The sequence below is a fragment of the Leptodactylus fuscus genome, chromosome 3 (genome assembly GCF_031893055.1).
Source record: "Leptodactylus fuscus isolate aLepFus1 chromosome 3, aLepFus1.hap2, whole genome shotgun sequence".
In the NCBI taxonomy this organism is placed as follows: Eukaryota; Metazoa; Chordata; class Amphibia; order Anura; family Leptodactylidae; genus Leptodactylus; species Leptodactylus fuscus.
This window is the reverse complement of record NC_134267.1, coordinates 239,593,702-239,608,759: the sequence shown is the minus strand read 5'-3', so window position 1 is coordinate 239,608,759 and position 15,058 is coordinate 239,593,702. Positions and strand designations below refer to the sequence as shown.

At 47.1% G+C, this 15,058-nt stretch overlaps 1 protein-coding gene across 2 annotated transcripts in view; it reads left to right on the top strand.

The window, feature by feature from the left end:
- SELENOI (selenoprotein I) overlaps window positions 1-12,460 on the top strand; it is an 18,066-nt gene extending 5,606 nt beyond the window's left edge. The window contains exons 2-10 of one of the 2 annotated variants that reach the window (XM_075269344.1): window positions 5,698-5,766; window positions 5,841-5,949; window positions 7,331-7,405; window positions 7,816-8,078; window positions 9,325-9,433; window positions 9,606-9,654; window positions 9,926-10,106; window positions 10,183-10,365; window positions 10,907-12,460. In XM_075269344.1, the coding sequence (XP_075125445.1) occupies window positions 5,698-5,766; window positions 5,841-5,949; window positions 7,331-7,405; window positions 7,816-8,078; window positions 9,325-9,433; window positions 9,606-9,654; window positions 9,926-10,106; window positions 10,183-10,365; window positions 10,907-11,020 (1,152 nt within the window). In that variant the 3' untranslated portion in view covers window positions 11,021-12,460. The remainder of the gene's footprint in view (window positions 1-5,697; window positions 5,767-5,840; window positions 5,950-7,330; window positions 7,406-7,815; window positions 8,079-9,324; window positions 9,434-9,605; window positions 9,655-9,925; window positions 10,107-10,182; window positions 10,366-10,906) is intronic. The other variant, XM_075269345.1, reaches the window with a different exon arrangement.
- The last annotated feature ends 2,598 nt before the right edge of the window (window positions 12,461-15,058 follow it).

The following is a 15,058-nucleotide window of genomic DNA, read 5'->3' as shown; positions in this document are numbered from 1 at the left end:
GGTGAACCTCTACACGGCCGGTCGCTGGTACATAGACCTGGTGGTCAGAGGTGTGGTGTGCGTCCTGTAGGGGGCGCTGCCTTAGTTCCATTCTACTCACAGGGTTGTAGTCTGTAACCACCGCGACGCTCAGGCTGCTTAGGAGCTGCGGCAGTTTGTAGGCCGTATTCGGGTTGTATGGTCGGGCATCTACATGGCGGTTATTCCCTTCTGGGCCTGGACTTGTCACAGCTGGGGGTTTGTTCATCTGTGTTTGCGCTCTGTCTGCTGAGATCTCTGCCGCACAGGTACACGGGGATTAGCCGCATTGTCTATGGGTTTTATCCTGGCGCGCGGCCCAGCTCGGGGACAGACGTTCGCTGTCCCATGTGACAGATGGAACAGTACAGGTAAATATAACGTCATTACCTCCTTGAGACGCCTGGAGGATGTGCGAGCAAATATTACAGGTTACTAGGGTTTATCTGTAGCGCGTGTCATTGTTGGGGGTCTGACACCCAGGACCCCACTGGTTAGTGAGGCCCATTCATTGCACGCAAAGTATAGCGCCTTATATTGTATTGTGGCAGTGCTTGGTACTGCAACTCGGGATATTCATTTAAATGGGACTGAGCCGCTCATGGGCACCATAGCATGTGTCGGACCCCCACAAGTCCTGGAAGACCCTTTTGTGATGTTTTATGAGCACACCCCTTTAAGGTTTCACTCCGGCCCCCCTGGCTTGGGGTATATGCAGTACATACACCTGGGCGGGGTATCTCCAGGCAGGTGGCATGTAGGGCTTGACAGAACATGGGGTACAGAGCAGCGAGTGCTGCCAGGTCAGTGTAGGACATGAATCTTTAATGATGGCTGCGATCTGATTCCTCTGCGCTGCTTACAGGATCCTATTACTCCACAAACACCTGACCCCGCCATTGTTGTAGCCGTCTTATCTACAGGATTATAGGAAACAGGAGCCGCAGGAGCAGAGTAATCCTCCCTGATAGGAAGCACAAGCAATGCACAGCCAGCCATAGACCCAACGTATCTGATGGAATCCATAATGACCCCTCGGAAATGTACTCACGGGGCGGTGATAGAGACTCCGACTATTATATGGCCGCCCCCAGATCCTACAGTACATGCTGAGCTCTAATATCTACCAGGGTGGTGGTAATATACCGAGATCAGGAGCCGAGCTGTCTATGAATGGGAGCAGTGCAGGAGGTTTATTAAAGAACTCACATAATATATCCTGTATTATGCTCCAGAGCTGCGCTCACTATTCTGCTGGTACAGTCACTGTGTACATACATTACATTACTTATCCTGTATTATACTCCAGAGCTGCGCTCACTATTCTGCTGGTGCAGTCACTGTGTATATACATTACATTACTTATCCTGTATTATACTCCAGAGCTGCGCTCACTATTCTGCTGGTGCAGTCACTGTGTACATACATTACATAACTTATCCTGTATTATACTCCAGAGCTGTGCTCACTATTCTGCTGGTACAGTCACTGTGTACATACATTACATAACTTATCCTGTATTATACTCCAGAGCTGCGCTCACTATTCTGCCGGTACAGTCACTGTGTACATACATTACATTACTTATCCTGTATTATACTCCAGAGCTGCGCTCACTATTCTGCCGGTACAGTCACTGTGTACATACATTACATTACTTATCCTGTATTATACTCCAGAGCTGCACTCACTATTCTGCCGGTGCAGTCACTGTGTACATACATTACATTACTTATCCTGTATTATACTCCAGAGCTGCGCTCACTATTCTGCTGGTACAGTCACTGTGTACATACATTACATTACTTATCCTGTATTATACTCCAGAGCTGCGCTCACTATTCTGCTGGTACAGTCACTGTGTACATACATTACATTACTTATCCTGTATTATACTCCAGAGCTGCGCTCACTATTCTGCTGGTACAGTCACTGTGTACATACATTACATTACTTATCCTGTATTATACTCCAGAGCTGCGCTCACTATTCTGCTGGTACAGTCACTGTGTACATACATTACATTACTTATCCTGTATTATACTCCAGAGCTGCGCTCACTATTCTGCTGGTGCAGTCACTGTGTACATACATTACATTACTTATCCTGTATTATACTCCAGAGCTGCACTCACTATTCTGCTGGTACAGTCACTGTGTACATACATTACATTACTTATCCTGTATTATACTCCAGAGCTGCTCTCACTATTCTGCTGGTGCAGTCACTGTGTACATACATTACATTACTTATCCTGTATTATACTCCAGAGCTGCGCTCACTAATCTGCTGGTACAGTCACTGTGTACATACATTACATTACTTATCCTGTATTATACTCCAGAGCTGCGCTCACTATTCTGCTGGTGCAGTCACTGTGTACATACATTACATAACTTATCCTGTATTATACTCCAGAGCTGCGCTCACTATTCTGCTGGTACAGTCACTGTGTACATACATTACATAACTTATCCTGTATTATACTCCAGAGCTGCGCTCACTATTCTGCTGGTACACTCACTGTGTACATACATTACATTACTTATCCTGTATTATACTCCAGAGCTGCGCTCACTATTCTGCCAGTACAGTCACTGTGTACATACATTACATTACTTATCCTGTATTATACTCCAGAGCTGCGCTCACTATTCTGCCGGTACAGTCACTGTGTACATACATTACATTACTTATCCTGTATTATACTCCAGAGCTGCGCTCACTATTCTGCCGGTACAGTCACTGTGTACATACATTACATTACTTATCCTGTATTATACTCCAGAGCTGCGCTCACTATTCTGCCGGTACAGTCACTGTGTACATACATTACATTACTTATCCTGTATTATACTCCAGAGCTGCGCTCACTATTCTGCTAGTACAGTCACTGTGTACATACATTACATTACTTATCCTGTATTATACTCCAGAGCTGCGCTCACTATTCTGCTGGTACAGTCACTGTGTACATACATTACATTACTTATCCTGTATTATACTCCAGAGCTGCGCTCACTATTCTGCTGGTACAGTCACTGTGTACATACATTACATTACTTATCCTGTATTATACTCCAGAGCTGCGCTCACTATTCTGCTGGTACAGTCACTGTGTACATACATTACTTATCCTGTATTATACTCCAGAGCTGCGCTCACTATTCTGCTGGTGCAGTCACTGTGTACATACATTACATTACTTATCCTGTATTATACTCCAGAGCTGCACTCACTATTCTGCTGGTACAGTCACTGTGTACATACATTACATTACTTATCCTGTATTATACTCCAGAGCTGCTCTCACTATTCTGCTGGTGCAGTCACTGTGTACATACATTACATTACTTATCCTGTATTATACTCCAGAGCTGCGCTCACTAATCTGCTGGTACAGTCACTGTGTACATACATTACATTACTTATCCTGTATTATACTCCAGAGCTGCGCTCACTATTCTGCTGGTGCAGTCACTGTGTACATACATTACATTACTTATCCTGTATTATACTCCAGAGCTGCGCTCACTATTCTGCTGGTGCAGTCACTGTGTACATACATTACATTACTCATCCTGTATTATACTCCAGAGCTGCGCTCACTATTCTGCTGGTGCAGTCACTGTGTACATACATTACATTACTCATCCTGTATTATACTCCAGAGCTGCGCTCACTATTCTGCTGGTGCAGTCACTGTGTACATACATTACATTACTTATCCTGTATTATACTCCAGAGCTGCGCTCACTATTCTGCTGGACCAGTCACTGTGTACATACATAACATTACTTATCCTGTACTATACTCCAGAGCTGCGCTCACTATTCTGCTGGTACAGTCACTGTGTACATACATTACATTACTTATCCTGTATTATACTCCAGAGCTGCGCTCACTATTCTGCTGGTACAGTCACTGTGTACATACATTACATTACTTATCCTGTATTATACTCCAGAGCTGCGCTCACTATTCTGCTGGTACAGTCACTGTGTACATACATTACATTACTTATCCTGTATTATACTCCAGAGCTGCGCTCACTAATCTGCTGGTACAGTCACTGTGTACATACATTACATTACTTATCCTGTATTATACTCCAGAGCTGCGCTCACTAATCTGCTGGTACAGTCACTGTGTACATACATTACATTACTTATCCTGTATTATACTCCAGAGCTGCGCTCACTAATCTGCTGGTGCAGTCACTGTGTACATACATTACATTACTTATCCTGTATTATACTCCAGAGCTGCGCTCACTATTCTGCTGGTGCAGTCACTGTGTACATACATTACATTACTTATCCTGTATTATACTCCAGAGCTGCGCTCACTATTCTGCTGGTACAGTCACTGTGTACATACATTACATTACTTATCCTGTATTATACTCCAGAGCTGCGCTCACTATTCTGCTGGTACAGTCACTGTGTACATACATTACATTACTTATCCTGTATTATACTCCAGAGCTGCGCTCACTATTCTGCTGGTACAGTCACTGTGTACATACATTACATTACTTCTCCTGTATTATACTCCAGAGCTGCGCTCACTATTCTGCTGGTGCAGTCACTGTGTACATACATTACATTACTTATCCTGTATTATACTCCAGAGCTGCGCTCACTATTCTGCTGGACCAGTCACTGTGTACATACATTACATTACTTATCCTGTACTATACTCCAGAGCTGCGCTCACTATTCTGCTGGTACAGTCACTGTGTACATACATTACATTACTTATCCTGTATTATACTCCAGAGCTGCGCTCACTATTCTGCTGGTGCAGTCACTGTGTACATACATTACATTACTTATCCTGTATTATACTCCAGAGCTGCGCTCACTATTCTGCTGGACCAGTCACTGTGTACATACATTACATTACTTATCCTGTACTATACTCCAGAGCTGCGCTCACTATTCTGCTGGTACAGTCACTGTGTACATACATTACATTACTTATCCTGTATTATACTCCAGAGCTGCGCTCACTATTCTGCTGGTACAGTCACTGATTACATACATTACATTACTTATCCTGTATTATACTCCAGAGCTGCGCTCACTATTCTGCTGGTGCAGTCACTGTGTACATACATCACATTACTTCTCCTGTATTATACTCCAGAGCTGCGCTCACTATTCTGCTGGTACAGTCACTGTGTACATACATTACATTACTTATCCTGTATTATACTCCAGAGCTGCGCTCACTATTCTGCTGGTACTAGTAGGTAATAACCTGTTAGGTGTAGTACTGCTGACTCCCTGGGGCTGTCATGTTGGCAGCGTTTCCTCTCTTATCGCTGTCAGTCATTTTGGCCTCCTTCCCCTCTGGTCACAGGACTGGAGTTTGACCCCTGGTGCCATGTTGTTGGCTTGTTGTGTACTTGATGATTTTGTAATAAGTGTAATCATTGATAGTCTTTGATGGTCCCTCGGGGGTTAATACTTTATTTATATCTCTGCAGCGCCTCCTGTGTTTCCATATGTGTATTACTCATACAATACGATATCCTGTAGCTAGATATAAACCACAACAGTCTTCTTCTTGGTCGTGAATTGAATGCTAAAACTGCAGTGAATACTGACACCTCTTCAGAACAGTTTCTATTGTGCCCAATGTGTAACGCTCTCCTTTTCTTCCCCTTACAGTATAGCGCGGTGGACACCAACCCCCTGTCCCTCTATGTCATGCACCCCTTCTGGAACTCTATAGTGAAGGTGAGTGTTCCGGCGCCTGCTGATCCCACCTGTCATGTGACCAGCCTCAGCACCGCTCATCTGTGCCTCTTCAGTTTTTCCCCAGGTGGTTGGCGCCGAATCTGATCACGTTTAGCGGTTTCTTGCTGCTCGTCTTCAATTTCTTCATGATGGCGTATTTCGATCCGGATTTCTATGCATCGTGTAGGTATCTGTGTGCGCAGCCTCGGCTCTGCTGCATCTCTTACACAACTCTGTGTATTCCTGTGCCCTCATGGAGTTGTACAGTCGTCTGTATTTAGCCCAGGGCCCAGGTGTGTCTAGAATGCCGCACTTAAAGGGGTTGTCCAATGGATTTTTTTTATTTTATTTTTTTTCTCTAAAATCAGTGCCGCATGGATTGTCTGGTTTGGCAAATTGGCTTTATTAATAGAAATTGGGGCTGAACTGCAATACCACACACAGCCAGTGCATGACTATGGCACTGTTTCTAATCCTGTACACTCCCCTAAAACAGTATTTTTTTTTTTTTATTTTTTTTTTACTAACTTTTTTAATCCCTCAGTAGGCTGCTTTGCAACGATTCTGACGCAGTTGGAATTTTTCCTTTAGCCCAAACTGTTCCCGAGCAATCAGTGATTTTATTTTTGGTATCTGATATCCTAACTAGACTCCCTAAGGTCACGTGGGTGGTGTCAGGCAGGGGGGGTGTTTCAGAGCTCCAATCAGAGGCAGCCAATGTCACCTCTGTTGTCTGCTCCTGCCTGACACCACCCACTAGGCATTAGGGAGTCTAGTTACCATATCAGACACCAAAGCTGTCACACTGAGGCGTGATTCTGAGCTCTGACCCGGTCTGTTTCTGTTTGGATCTGATTCACACCCCCTTTCCTGCTCCTGCCTGACACCACCCACTAGGCATTAGGGAGTCTAGTTACCATATCAGACCCCAAAGTTATCCCTGTCACTGTGAGTCGTGATTCTGAGCTCTGACCCAGTCTGCCACTGTTTGGATTTGATTCGCACCCCCTTTCCGGCTCCTGCCTGACACCACCCACTAGGCATTAGGGAGTTTAGTTACCATATCAGACACCAAAGTTGTCACTGTGAGTCGTGATTCTGAGCTCTGACCCGGTCTGCCTCTGTTTGGATCCGATTCGCACCCCCTTTCCTGCTCCTGCCTGACACCACCCACTTGCTATTAGGGAGTCTAGATAAGATGTCTGGCATCAAAACTAACTGCACTGATAACTCGGGAATGGAGGGAGCTAGAAAGAAAATTCCAACTGCGCTGGAATCGGTGGAGCAGCAGCTGTTTAAGGATGAAGATATTGAGGTGGTGAAAGGTTCTCTTTAATTAAAGGGGTTGTCTCTTAAATGCAGTTGTTTCCATATAGGGAACGTTGCGATGGCCTAGGGGCAGGACTCCTGTTCTGATCCTGGGCTGTTTCTTTTTGCAGGATTTTTCCTAGTTTGGTGCTATGTACAGGGTGACAACCACTGCCCCCATCCTCCTGTGTGGTGCGCTGCTGTTGCTCCCCCTCGGTGCTGTCTGTTTCTCCTCACCAGTGTCCTTGTTTTGCAGCCCCGGGTCATGTACACGTTCCCAGCTGGGTGTGGATCGTGGCCGGCATACTGAACTTCACCGCCTACACCCTGGGTGAGTCTGCCATAACAACCTCGTCCACCTCTTATCATTTTTAAGATTTCTGCTTGCTGTCAGTGAATTGATGTATTTTTTGGCTGCACATATGATAGAAGCGAACCGTGCAGCTGTTGTGCGGGCGCTAGAGAGAAGTGGTGCAGGACTGTCCTCTTTTGCACCTTAGGAATCTACAAGTAGTCTCAGGTACACGCCAGACTTATCTTAAGTGACGTCCTCCAGTTACATCCAGAGCTGCATTCCTAGTTGCAGGAATTTAGCACACTCTGGTGAAGCCTAGCTGTGACGGAGGATTGTGACTGCAGCTCCGGATGTGATCAGTGTACATAGTCAGTGTCCCGCTTTGGCAGGGATCGTGTCCTCTCGGTGCGCTGATCTGTACGTTACAGTTTCTTTCCTCTTTACAGATGGAGTAGACGGCAAACAAGCCCGCAGGACAAACTCCAGCACTCCGCTGGGGGAGCTGTTTGACCACGGCCTGGACAGCTGGGCCTGTATATACTTTGTGGTGACCGTATACTCCATCTTTGGCCGTGGGGAGACGGGGGTCAGCGTCCTGGTTCTCTACCTCCTCCTGTGGGTGGTGCTGTTCTCCTTCATCCTCTCACACTGGGAAAAGTATAACACTGGAATCCTGTTCCTGCCCTGGGGGTATGACCTGAGCCAGGTGGTGAGTGCACACTACTTACTGCTATCTGCAGCAGCAGTGGAGCGTCGGATGGGACTGTGATGTGGCTGTGGGGAATCTGTTCTATTATGGCTGATGGATGCAGTGCCTGTGATGGAGGATGTTGTGTAGCGGCTGCGGTGCCTGTGATGGAGGATGTTCTACAGTGGATGCTGTGCCTGTGATGGAGGACGTTGTGTAGGGGCTGCGGTGCCTGTGATGGAGGATGTTGTGTAGCGGCTGCGGTGCCTGTGATGGAGGATGTTGTGTAGCGGCTGCGGTGCCTGTGATGGAGGATGTGGTGTAGCGGCTGCGGTGCCTGTGATGGAGGATGTTGTGTAGTGGCTGCGGTGCCTGTGATGGAGGATGTGGTGTAGCGGCTGTGGTGCCTGTGATGGAGGATGTTGTGTAGCGGCTGCGGTGCCTGTGATGGAGGATGTTGTGTAGCGGATGCGGTGCCTGTGATGGAGGACGTTGTGTAGCGGCTGCGGTGCCTGTGATGGAGGATGTTGTGTAGCGGCTGCGGTGCCTGTGATGGAGGATGTGGTGTAGCGGCTGCGGTGCCTGTGATGGAGGATGTGGTGTAGCGGCTGCGGTGCCTGTGATGGAGGATGTTGTGTAGCGGCTGCGGTGCCTGTGATGGAGGATGTGGTGTAGCGGATGCGGTGCCTGTGATGGAGGATGTTGTGTAGCGGCTGCGGTGCCTGTGATGGAGGATGTGGTGTAGCGGATGCGGTGCCTGTGATGGAGGATGTTGTGTAGCGGATGCGGTGCCTGTGATGGAGGATGTTGTGTAGCGGATGCGGTGCCTGTGATGGAGGATGTTGTGTAGCGGCTGCGGTGCCTGTGATGGAGGATGTTGTGTAGTGGCTGCGGTGCCTGTGATGGAGGATGTTGTGTAGCGGCTGCGGTGCCTGTGATGGAGGATGTTGTGTAGTGGCTGCGGTGCCTGTGATGGAGGATGTTGTGTAGCGGCTGCGGTGCCTGTGATGGAGGATGTTGTGTAGTGGCTGCGGTGCCTGTGATGGAGGATGTTGTGTAGCGGCTGCGGTGCCTGTGATGGAGGATGTTGTGTAGTGGCTGCGGTGCCTGTGATGGAGGATGTTGTGTAGTGGCTGCGGTGCCTGTGATGGAGGATGTTGTGCAGTGGCTGCGGTGCCTGTGAGGAGGTATATATTATATACACTTGTGTATGATCTCTGTATCCTCAGTCACCAGCCCCCTACTGACGGGTTCCATCTTCTTTCAGACCATCTCCTGCGTGTACCTGGTGACGGCGGTGGTTGGGGTGGAGACCTGGTACAAACCCGTGGTCTACAACATCTTATACCGAGACTTCTTCACCACCATGATTGTCGGTAAGATCCTCACTGACTACACATCATGTACAAGGGCCAAAGGAGGCTCCAGAAATATGGAGAACGTAGCGGTGCCGACCGCAGCTCCCGAACTAGATCCCATGGGGTTTAATAATTAAGCATTATATATACCGCCATCTTGTTTTTCATTACCGCCATCTTTATTTCGCAGGTTGCGCTCTGTCTGTGACCCTTCCTATGAGTCTGTACAATGTTTACAAGTAAGTTCATCTCCCACTATATCTGCCCGAATCTCTTACCTCCCCCCCAGTGTAGTCCTGTGGTGTAAATGATGTGACTGCTGCAAAAGAAAACGCCTACAGAATTGGCAAGTGTCTGCCTGTTATTAGGCTTAGTGGACAGAATGTGAATTGCAGGATATAGTAATTAGATGTTTACTGGGGGGCTGTGGCTTACCCCTGAGTTTCTATTTGATATTCTACCTGCTGATGGTTTCCTTTGCTCAGCTGATGGGTATTTTGTCTTGCTCAGGGGGTATCGGAACAACACTCTGAAGCACACCACGTTGTATGAGTCCATGCTGCCTCTGATCTCCCCCGTGTTGCTCTTCATATTGTCCACGCTGTGGATCTTTGCCTCCCCCTTGCAGATCCTGGAGGCTCACCCTCGGCTCTTCTACTTCATGGTGGGGACCACCTTTGCTAACATTACAGTAAGTGTCTTCCCGCTGCCTCCTACGTGCTGCCCTCTTCCTTCTGTTCACTGCTAACCCTGTGTTTCCCCCCTAGTGCCAGCTGATCGTGTGCCAGATGAGTAACACCCGGTGCCAACCTCTCAGCTGGCTCCTCATCCCCTTGGCGCTGGTAGTGCTGGCCGTGGTCTCTGGCTTCGCTCACGATATGGAAGCTCTTCTGCTCATGTTGTTGACGGCGCTCGTAACCATCGCACATCTACACTATGGTGTATCAGTGGTGAGTATGTCCTCTATTAAGGACCTGTGATGACATCATTTGAGGTCCTTTAGCTCCATTTATTAACTGTTAATTTGCTGGAGATGACTCCCACACTGTAGCACCTCATGTGTCTGTGATCTGACTTTGATGGGTGTTTGATTGAGGTCTGCTGGTTATGTGATTACATTTCAGTATGGAAAGGTCAAGGCAGCTGTGGTCAAAAGTCAAAGCTTGACCAGAAGGACAAATGAACATTTTGTCAAATTGCAACCACAAAAACTATGATCCCTCAATAATGCTAATTTAAGGGCACCGATATCTATGATAATCCCCAGGTATTTACTGCACGAAGATGGAGGCCCTGCAATAGCAAAACCAAAGTCAGGCTTTGACTTTTGACCACAGCTGCCTCTGTAGGCAGATATTTTGCCGGTCTTTGCATTATCGCAGAACCATAAAATCTCAAAGCGCCATCTATTTAGTAACTCTTCCGTCAGGTCTAACCTATGGCGCCACGCTAAACAGTAATTTTTAACCCCTTCCTCTCTCCCTCTGGCAGGTGAACCAGTTGAGTAAACACTTCAACATTTACACGTTCTCGCTGAAGAAGCCGAACACGGACTGACTAGAGGAGGAGGAGAGGATTGGCCTGCAGTCTGCGGAAGTTCTGTAAGAAGTTTCCGGATCTTCTGTCCATCACCACCCAGGAGAGCCTCAGCCGCGGCGTCTAGAGGGGGAACCTACCAGACTCTACTGTACATATAATAGACCGACTGAATGTCCCCCCGGACCTGCCCTTCACCCACTTACTTTCTTTTTTTTTTTTTTTAACCTCTTGCTGCTCACCACATGAACCGTTACTGGATTCGCGCTGGAACATTTTTTCCGGATGACCAGACGCGTCACCGCCTCCGAGCCCGGATAAAGCAAGACCACACGTATCATCGTGCAGAGCACAAACCGACCCCGGCTGCTTTATTTTATTTGTAATTTTTTTTTTTTTTTCATTGATTTGTACAACGGTAACGTTTTAATTTCTTGTAGTGATCATGTGATATTACCTCAGCCAATAGCTGCGCAGCGTCGGTCGTGTCGTCTTCACTGTAACCTTCTTTTCTGTCTTACTTTCCCCCCCCTAGTGCCAGGTACCGTGCGTCCCTGTACGTAGAGCTGAATGGTCGTGTAATGAGAAGCTGTGCAGGAGCTAGTAACACCTGCTAGCTGTCAGTGAATGGAACCCTATGGTCACCTTTAGCTGTGTGAGCAGGCCTAGGTTTTGACAGGTTTCCACAATTGATTTCCTTTCGTTGCCAGCAAGCAGAGATCTCACGAACAAAGCTTATTAGAAAGTTGTAAAACCTGTAATATTGTGCAATGGCTTTAGTTATGTGCCCGCTTTATGTGTGGGGGCATTCGTTTTTGTGGTGGAGGGGTGTTACTGTGTTTAGCACCATTTCTGTCATTTAACTACTGAGTAACACAACTGGTTGCCTAGATCCCCATCCTCATACCTGGTTGCCCAGCTCCCCGTCCTCCTACCTGGTTGCCCAGCTCCCCGTCCTCCTACCTGGTTGCCCAGCTCCCCGTCCTCCTACCTGGTTGCCCAGCTCCCCGTCCTCCTACCTGGTTGCCCAGCTCCCCGTCCTCCTACCTGGTTGCCCAGCTCCCCGTCCTCCTACCTGGTTGCCCAGCTCCCCGTCCTCCTACCTGGTTGCCCAGCTCCCCGTCCTCCTACCTGGTTGCCCAGCTCCCCGTCCTCCTACCTGGTTGCCCAGCTCCCCGTCCTCCTACCTGGTTGCCCAGCTCCCCGTCCTCCTACCTGGTTGCCCAGCTCCCCGTCCTCCTACCTGGTTGCCCAGCTCCCCGTCCTCATACCTCAGCTTCTGGAGGATCACCAGCATCTTCCACCTGAATTTACAAGGAATAGCTGATTACTATTGCAGTCTGAGAATGGAAGGGGCTGACATCATGTGACTGCTGCCTGGTGGCTCCTCCCCTCCTCTGCTGTCAGCTTAGGTGACAGTCCCGTCAGGCAGCTGGCCAGTCTGTCTTACATTACTCAGGACTTTAGCTCAAAAGCAGAATTGGCCCCGATCTACGGGAGGAAACACCAGACCCCTCAGGGTGCCCGACTTTTCCGCATCTCTCGCAGCCTTGGTAATCAGATTTTTTTGAAAAAAAAAAAAAAATTCAGCTCTGTGGCCAGATCATAGCTTAAAGCATCTCTCCTTCCTCTTGGCTCCTCCCCCTTGTCTTAAAGTCACCCTTTGTCTGGTGCTAACTTTTTCTATTCTTGTTGGTTTCCTCTTAGTTTTTTGGTGGTGGTAAAAGATTTGCATGCCGCTTTTCTTTTTTGTTACGTAGGTGGTTTTGTTTTTTTTTTCAATTTTTTAACTCTTTGAAGCCTTCTTCCCTGTGCTTGAATGAAGAGTGTATCTAAAGCCATCTGTTTCCTTTTGGACAGGGTACACTTGGAGGACCCAAGTGCGCGCGGTTAAGTGGCCTCACGTGTAATTTAATGGTGTTGCTGCGTTTCATTATGATTTCAGCTCTGCAGGCAGCATTTAGTTGCAGTTGTCTATTTTTTTAGGGGGTTTGGATTCTGATTCATACCATGAGATATCGTTGCCAATTTTTTTTTTTTTCCAATTTATACGTAATCTGCGCACAATAGACTTCATGTTGAAGTGGTTTATTTTAATTTTTTTTTTTTCACAATTGTGTAAGGATTTCACTTTCCTGGGCGAGGACACATCCGTCTGCGGTTACCACTATATAGATCAGTACGGAAGGGGTGGAGTCTATAATAATTATGGGTCGGACAATGGAAATCCCTGGTGATCAGGGAAGCTCTAGCTAGCTGTGCACTTTTCCTACAGTGGCCACTACAGGAGAAATGTGGTATTACACGACCTCCACTGAAATGGTCACTTTTTATAGCGTATCGGGCGATCCTAGATAAGTACATGGGTACTGTTTTTTGAGCCAGACCACCCCACTCGGATCGGCTGATGTGTCCCCGCCCCCTTTCCCCGTTGTCTTACCCCTTGGTACATTGGCTTAGGCTTTCTATGACTGGAACACAATAATCGGAATCCGCTCCCGCCCCCGGGGCGTCTGATTTTTTTGGGGGGTTGGGTTTTTTTGCAGCTCACCCGTGAATCCCTGTGTAGTCGCTGCAATGCCAGACCGAGTAGTATTTAAGTATTTTAGGTTTGAGAATGTCATAACGTTGTCAAATGTGAATTTTTTTTTTTTTTTTTCAATTTTTCACAAATTCCTGTAAATATATTTGAAGTCTACAATGGCGGGATCCGGATAATCCTGACTTTCTACGGATGTTACATTGTGTTTGTACGGCTTTCAGTTTTTTCTGGGACTTGACCAAAATGTATTTTTAATTTTTTTTTTTTTTTTTTTTGGTAAAAATAAGAAAAAAACACTTATATAAAAAAAATTCTATATATCATGGGAAATCATGTAATCTGTAATGTCTCAGCTTGGCCTTAAAGCATGAAGTGGACTGGACTGTACGCGGGCGGGGGAGTGTTCATCCCTCCCCCCTCCCTCCAGTGGGATGTGCCATATGTGTCTGTGCTCCTGTGATGTCATCATGGATTCTCTTACATCATTGTGTTTTTTTTGTTTTTTTTTCTAATTTAAGCATTATTTATCTGATTTCTGCCGTCTCGGACCCTTGTAAGATCCCGGTGGGGGGCCCCGACGCCTCCCTAAGTCTGGAAATAAAATCAAAGGGTTTCCATTCTCATGTTGTGCAGATACTTTATATCTTGGAGTTTTGTCTTTGGTCACCTATGGGGCAGTTTTTTTTGTTTTGTTTTTTTTCTCTTAAAGGGGTTTTCCAGTAGGGTCTTGGGAGGGTCAGGGGGACTCCCACAATCAAGTTGAAGAGACCTCTTTAAGGAAATACCTATTTTTTAATCTGAGTTTTTATATAAATATTTTTTTTCAATGTTAATATCTGTATTTAAATAAAAGTACTACATCCTGCAATATTAACTCTGACCACTAAGCCTAATAAGACTGCTACTCTTCAATTCTGTAGGGGTTACCTTTGCAGCAGTCACTCTATGGAAGCTGGAAAAATACCTGGAAACCTTCTTTCCTCACCAATTGTATGGACAGAAACCCAAATTTTCAGCTAAAGAAAGATTACCATGCACTCCTCACAATTCCTGATATGGCAGATGCATTAAGCAGGGTGCAGGGTACAACGCAGACCAAGCCCGAGCACCAGGAACAGGTGTTACAATGGCTAGCGCAGGGGTAGGGAACGTACGGCTCTCCAGCTGTTGCAAAACTACAACTCCCAGCATGCATACTTGCTCTGCTGTTCTTGGAACTCCCATGGAAGTGAATGGAGCATGCTGGGAGTTGTAGTTTCACAGCAGCTGGAGAGCCGAAGGTTCCCTACCCCTGGGCTAGCGGATAATGCTTCCAGCTCCTTATCCACCAGCCAGTCAGCCACTACCTCAAGTCCTCTTCCTTGCCAAGAGTCTGGTCCACCTTCCTCCCAACATGCTCAATCTTCCCAGCACAGTCATCCCACATTTCTCCCCTCCCAGGAGAGGATTTCGGGTCCTTTTACTGTCCCTCACTCCAACCACTTCCCGATTCCCAGGAGCTACCAGACGACTTTGTGTGCACTGATGCCCAAACACTGGAGCATCCGCCATTTCCTGCCAATTTT